Source organism: Sinocyclocheilus rhinocerous, unplaced genomic scaffold (assembly GCF_001515625.1).
Source record: "Sinocyclocheilus rhinocerous isolate Xijiao unplaced genomic scaffold, SAMN03320098_v1.1 scaffold474, whole genome shotgun sequence".
In the NCBI taxonomy this organism is placed as follows: domain Eukaryota; kingdom Metazoa; phylum Chordata; class Actinopteri; order Cypriniformes; family Cyprinidae; genus Sinocyclocheilus; species Sinocyclocheilus rhinocerous.
Window position 1 is genome coordinate 662,177 of NW_015644625.1, and position 7,189 is coordinate 669,365.

Consider the following 7,189-nt stretch of genomic DNA (forward strand, 5'->3'; position numbering starts at 1 on the left):
TATATAGTATTTTTTTTAAACTGTAATAACCCTGGTGACTACTGAAATATACTTTGACAACCCACCTGAAATACTAGGCACCATACTGCATACTGTTTTCAATGAAGTGCATTGAAATAGCAGGGATAGTAGAGTAGGATGTATAATATGCAAATTGGGATGCAGCAACACAAACATTTGACTGTCAAAACAGCATCTCCTTGTGGCTAAAAGCTGCAGTGGCACTGAAAACAAATCCATTCTTACCTTCTCTTTGTGCTCCTGTAGACTTTTAGCTGTGTTCTGGAATACGCCACACCACTGCTGACGCTGTATCAGATGTCCCATGAAAGCAGTGCAGGGTTTGGAGAAAGAGAACGAAAACAGCAGGTCCTGTTGTTCTACAGAACGCTCAGTCAAATTCTGGAAGATTCTCTAGAGTGCCGGAACTGTTACCAGCTCGTCCTGCTCAACGGTGAGAATTTCATTTAAATTAGAGTTTGAAATAGACTTTAAAATCTTATCTGGATATACTTCTGCAGTTTTCTCCTACAGTTGTTCATCTCTAATACTGATTTCATACACCTGTTTTTCAGATGAGCACACAGGTGACCCTCATTACCTCTCCAGAGAAATCATCCAACACCTAAAACAGCAGGACGGAGAGATTCACATGGATCCCATCCAAGAGCTACCGAACGAAGTCCATCCTGTTCCAGAAGAGGGTCCGATTAGGAATTTTAATGGTGCGCATCATGCCACTTATCCAGAAGACCCAATAAGCAATGACCCCACCCTCATGTTTAGCCAACCACAATCCTTAAGATCTGAACCAGTGGAGACCACTGATTATTTTAACCAACATAATACAAGGAGATGAGATTGAATCATGCAGTGCTCTGCATGAGTTCTTGGTTGCTTGTGTTCAGTCTTTGAATTATTTAATAGACCTTGATGTAATAATAATATTTAAGAATCCATTAAATCAGCTGTTCATTACCACCCTCATTTTCTCTGTGTGTTTCCTCTCTGTCCTGTCTTGTTCTGTAAATACCAGCACCCAAATAAAGGCTCATGACACATTCACACTTTCAGTGTAGTTTTAGAATCATTTTTTATTTTAGTATATTTACTTTATTATTTTAATATCATTGTTATTTTATTATTTATTTTTTATATACTATAGTTTTTGTTTATATTGTGAAATGTTTCATTTTATTTTTAGTTAAGGTTTTAGTAATTTTGTTGTATGTTTTCGTAATTTTTATTGAGCTTTTTTATAATTTTTTTTATTTATTCGTTTATTTAGTTTTAGTTATTTTAGTACTTCAAGTTAAACTAAATAAAAATGAAAAAAAAAAAAAAAATAGGTTAAAGATTTTTTATATTTTATTTTATTTCAGGTAATGTTTACTGTATTTCAAGTCATGAATATGTTTTTATGCTACCTATGCCACTAATAAATGTAGCATCATTTATTTACAAATTTTGATATTAAATAGGGTTTTTTTATGCAATCATCAGAGCCATATGCATCTTTGAATATGTTGAAAGATATTGCTTTGCTAACACCTACAAAAACACAGGACTTTTACTTAAATATGTTTTGAGGACTTGTTGTTGCTCAAAAAAAAAAAAAAGATTTTACAAGAAATAAAATTAATTTTTGCCTATTAAAAATGGTAACCTTAAAATGGATGTCTTCATATGCTTTTCCCCTTACCGAAGAGCGATTTATTCTCAATAAATGCTGTTGAAAAATTCCTTGCTTCTACCAGTGAAACAGCTCTCATCTGACCGATTGTTTTACTTTCCATGTCCTGCGCAACAATTACACTGAATGAGAGAAACAAGTTTAAACAAGTCATGATGACGGAGATGGGAATGATCATTTAAGCTGAATCACTACACTGTTCGTCCATGTCTAACATGTTTAAATCTAACATTTATCCACAGATCAAATGTCTTATCCAGTTGAGATAGCTCATTTGAAATGATCATCTATAAAGTGCTTACTCTGAAGCTGAGCAATATTTGTTATGAAGTAATATACTAGTCCATAAGATTTCTGCAGCTGAGCTGATGTAATTTGGCACTCAGATGATAAATGAAAACTAAGGTGTTAAATTTATGGATGGTTTATCTCTCTGCACATTTGATCATCTTTTTATAGTGAATAATTATGTTTGAAAAAGACTGAGGGTTTTCCTATGAAATGATCCATATATGCAGCTGATTGAAAGAACATGTCCATCAGGTTTTGATCTGACAGTAATGTATGCACCATCACGAGTTTCATTATCATCTGTTTGTGATCAAAATCAACAAAGAGTCGCGAGGAGCTGTGAACCGGAAAGGAGGAAAAAACTCAAATATTTCAAAACATATTGTTGAAATAAATGAATGAATAAATAAATGAAAAAGTCTAGTCTAAGGTCACATGAATGTATTGTCTTAACAGCTGATTCAGTGAAGACACACAACCACTTTCTGTATGTCACTGAAAGCACTCCATGGTCAAAAGGTTTCCAAATAGTTTACTTTTCCTTCCTCGTTCACCCACTCAGTAAAACATATACGAGATCTGTGGTTCATTTATTCTCCCCTCATTTACAGAACTTCTGGAAGGTGCTTCTACAGAAGTCTCTTCTAGTTCCTCATTGTAATATGTCGTAAGATGATTCTCCACTTCTGCATGCTTGAGTGGGGCAATGTGACGTCACAGCGCGACCGGTTGGTTAATGACAGAGAACAAAGGTGAGGTCACGAGGAAAAGTCCCTCATCGTGACTCAGAGACAGACAGACTGCAAACAGACAGTTGCTGATGATGCCAGTAAAACGGTAAAAGCACTTTCCAGATCAAACCTGCAGCAGATCAGACAGATTTAAGTCACAGATCTGCTTTCTTTTGGTTTATATTTACTTCATTAAGACATTTCTGTGTGAAAACGGTCAGAAAAAGAAACGTAATGTTAAAGAAAAGTAAGTTAAAGCTGTAAATTAAGCAAATCTAAACAGGAACTAAACAGGTAAAAAGGTTCTGTTTGTTTATTAATTCAATGTAATTTGAAATATTAGGCTTCAACGAGTGATTGTAATAAGAGTGTAAGCGTGTTTCCTGGGTCATACGCATTTCAGAGAAGGCTGTTGAACTGGATTTTACTGACCGCGTGTTTGTCTTTCTCTGGTCATGTGAGTCTCACCTCATCTCACACCGTCTGAATCACTTTCTAGAAATTACATTTTTAGTACAGCACATACTTGTTCTATCCATCAGCATTTATGTGCATGTGTGATGTCAATTTGAATCACCTGTCACAATGATTAAGACATATATAGGCACTTCTGTTTATTTAAAGGTCACTAACCTTTACACTAAATTTCTTTGTCTCATTGATAAATTATTAGGATAATAATTCTTTTTTTCCATGTTGTTTCAGTGTTTGTAACTGTTTTTTTTAATCAAGGGTCTATAAAGTAATATTCCCATAATTGTCTGTAATAGGCTATTATTTGAGAAACTACATGTAAAATAAGTAAGTAAATAAATAAATATGCAAGGAAGCATCGCAGGACTATATAGGGAATTTGGAAAAAAGGTAAAAGTAGATTAAAAACTGTGGAAAAAGAAAAATACAAAAACGGGGGAAAAAAATATAATATTCCCATAAATGGCTGCTACGGATTAAAGTAGTTTAGTAATGTTTAGGATATCATATTATTTGAGAAACTACATGTAAACAAACAAACAAACAAATAATTTAATGAATGAACGAATAAACATCGCAGGACTACTTAAGTGAATTTCAAAAACATTAAAGTTTGATTAAAAATTGTGGAAAAAGTAGTTGTAAATAAAATACAAAAAAATGGGGTAAAATGATATAGTATATACCATAATTGTCTGCTACAGATGAAAGTAGTTTAGTAATGTTTATGATCTCATATTATTTGAGAAACTGCATGCAAACAAACAAATAAACAGTTGAATGAATGAATAAATTAATATTGTAGGACCACTTAAGTGAATTTCAAAAACGTTAAAAGTTGATTAAAAATTGTGGAAAAAGAAGTAAAATACAATAAATAAATAACACAATAAAATAAATAATAATGCTATAATAGTCCCATAATTGTCTGCTACTGATTAAAGCAGTTTAGCCATATTTATGACCTAATATAAATAAATAATAGTATAATAAATATTGTGTTTTAAACATTAAATCAATCTTTACTTTATTTGTCCCTCATGAGGGAAATTTGTTTTGGGCAATACAGGTAAAACTGCACAACAAAGTACCAACATCAGTAATAACAATCCTTGAATTCGAGTTTAACAGCCTTGTAGCCAAAGGAACAAAATAGTTTTTATAACGGTTATATCTAGACATTGGAGTACGAAAACGTCGACCAGATGGAAGTAATTCAAATGATTAAAATTGTTGAAAAAGAAAAAGAAAATACTAGAAAAATAGGTTACTGCATGGTAAATAAAAAAAATAAATAAATAAAATAAATTCAAACTTAAAGGTGATTTAAAAATGTGGAAAAAGAAATAGCAACCAGCCAGATTATCGTAAAATATAAAAATCCCATAATAGAAATATATAAAATGTAATCCAGAAAGTTAATGTTCATGTTTATTTGTCAACTGTTTGCTTAATATGTCAATATAATATAATATAATATAATATAATATAAACGCAAGAAGCCGGTTCGGTTGCATGTACTCGCGGCGTCTGGTCTGATGACTTCTATGGAGTCAAAATAATGCCACATATATATGCAACATAATAAAGTTTTGCAAAATAAAATAAAGTTTTGCAAAAGAAAATAAAGTTTTGCAAAAGAAAATAAAGTTTTGCAAACGAAAAAAAAAGTATTGAGAAAAAATAAATGTGTTTTTGCAAACAAAAATAAAGAATTGCAAAATATAAATGAAACAGCACAAAAGCAATGATTTTGCAATACATATTTTCCATGGCCATATCTACTAATTTATTTGCAACACTGCTTTTATTTTGCGTTTCAGTCAAGGTTGAGCTTGCGATACCGTTTTCCCTTTGCACTTCACGTTTCTGCGCGTCTCGCTTTCTGGCACTGTTTTGACATGGGGGTGGAGTCAAGGGACGGGGGCGTGTACAACAGGCCTGGGCATGCCTCCCTGGAAGTGACGTCATCGGCCCGAGACGCAGCTCACTGATCCAGGCACCCAAAACTTTATTTTCTTTTGCAAAACTTAATTATGTTGCATATATATGTGGCATTATTTTGACTCCATAGACTTCACCTCTCTTGGGATTGCGTAATGTAGCCCATCCCACAAACTTCAGCTGATGCAACATTACAGCTCAGTATAAAATCGGCTGCCGTCAGAAGAGCAACACATTCAAGCTCTCGCATTCATGGAAGGAACAAAGAAACACTCAGTGGAAGAGCTGGGCGAGCTGTCGGGGAAACACTCGGAGGAAATCACGTTAACATGGTCTATACACAAGCCCTCGTGTTCGGTAACGGGATGTCCGTCAGGAGCGAGCAGGAAAACCTAGATGAGGACCTGAGCTTTCTACAGCACTTCAGATCAGACAGAGACAAACTCAAACACTGCGGCAGACTCATGAAAGCACACAGCTCTTCAAGTAAGTATCCTATTCCTGTCTAAATCATCTATTGTAAGAGAAACCGGGGCAAGTTGTCACAGCTAGGCGCTCTGTCTCAGTAACAAAAGTCAAACGTTTTGGTTTTGCACGTTGATTTGGAATAACCTAGCTCACAAATGTTAAATTGATATATTTTAATTAAAAAACAGGATGACACTGAAGCAAAGGCCAGCTTAATAGTCCAATGAGCACTGATGTCAGGTTGAGTCACGTGTTTTGTGTAGGCCTACATTTTATTTTTATATATTTTGAAAATGACAGAATATCCCCATTGTGACAACTTACCCCTTATAGTGTATTAAACCTTTCTTTTAATGTTCAAAAGCTTTTACATCAGACACGTGATTATTTATGAGCAGGGATATACATTGTTCCAGTTTTCCAAAATTGCAACATTAATTCTGCCCACTAAAGTCCATGGCAGCTTAGATCAGCTGATGATACTGTATCAGAGGCTGACGGTGTTCGTTTTTTTTTATCCTAATCTAATGAGCCACTGGTCACTCTCAAACTGCTGAGGCGTAAAGTTCCTGTCCGGTCAGCTGAGTCTGACGCATTCTTCTTATTTACTCATTCACAGGTCTGGGATCCGAGTGCAGTTTGGAAGAGGAAGAAGGAGAAGACGTGTGTCTTCAATTCGACCTGGCCAAACGCATTGAGAAGTGCCTCTATGAGGCCAAAGGAGCCAGTCTGAGCTGTCAGGAGCTGCGTCTGCCCAGGCGCATGACCGCACGCGTGGCCGGAGACATCCTGCGCTCATCCACGGATGAGCCGTGTGGGATACGAGGCGCGCTGATCCACATGTTCATGGAAAGCAAGGGCACACTACTGAAACTGGGCACCGTCATTCCCGATCAGAGTCTCACACCCACTTTTGAGGTCTCGGTGGTCCTGCAGCCTGATCTGGGTGGATGGCCTCCGCTGAAGATCCTGTTCAGAAGCGGGAAGGTCTTGAGCCTCAGACGGGAATATCGGCTGATCAAGCGGAAGCTCTACTCGTCCGCCACTCCTACTGTACTTCAGTTTAATTAAAAGTTTGGTATTAAGAGTAAAAAGGAGGAGAAGACAATGCTTGAGGTCTTAGAGGAAGAGGACAACTTTAGGAAAAGCTCATTTTGCACATTATTATTATTATAACTGTTGTTACATCAGTGTATTTCAGAGTTCACTGAATGGTGTTTAAAAACTTTCAGTTCAGTTCAATTAAAGAAGGTGATATTGTGCAACTGAAATTTCTAACACCGTATGAGCAGCTGTTGTTATAATACTGCATTATGTTTGCTTAAAATATCATTAATATACATACAGATAGTTATAACATAGAACCTGATGCTTATACACTGTCATTCAAAAGTTTGGGGTCTGGAAGATTTATACATTTTCTTTAAACAAGCCTCTATGCTCACCAATGTTGTTTTATTAGATTAAAAATACAGTAATATTATTAAATATTAAAATAACGGTTTTCCGTTTTAATATATTTTAAAATGTATTTGTTAATTTGATGGCAAAGCTGCATTACTTCAGTCTTCAACCTTCAGAAATCATT

The 7,189-nt window shown here is 35.2% G+C and overlaps 1 protein-coding gene and 1 pseudogene across 1 annotated transcript; both read left to right on the forward strand.

Moving 5' to 3' along the window:
* The window catches only part of LOC107758505 (stimulator of interferon genes protein-like), an 8,125-nt pseudogene extending 7,023 nt beyond the window's left edge, over positions 1–1,102 (forward strand).
* A 4,225-nt stretch (positions 1,103–5,327) lies between these two features.
* Positions 5,328–7,045, forward strand: LOC107758506 (DNA damage-inducible transcript 4-like protein). The gene is made up of 2 exons (XM_016576246.1): positions 5,328–5,619; positions 6,221–7,045. The coding sequence occupies exons 1-2, from the start codon at positions 5,463–5,465 to the stop codon at positions 6,670–6,672; spliced, it is 609 nt and encodes a 202-aa protein (XP_016431732.1). The 5' UTR covers positions 5,328–5,462; the 3' UTR covers positions 6,673–7,045.
* The last annotated feature ends 144 nt before the right edge of the window (positions 7,046–7,189 follow it).

Excerpts from the sequence above, each read along its gene's own strand:
- LOC107758506 (XM_016576246.1), top strand. The coding sequence starts at position 5,463 with ATGGTCTATACACAAGCCCTCGTGTTCGGTAACGGGATGTCCGTCAGG. Across the intron at positions 5,620-6,220 it reads GAAAGCACACAGCTCTTCAA|GTCTGGGATCCGAGTGCAGT; the intron begins GTAAGTATCCTA and ends ACTCATTCACAG.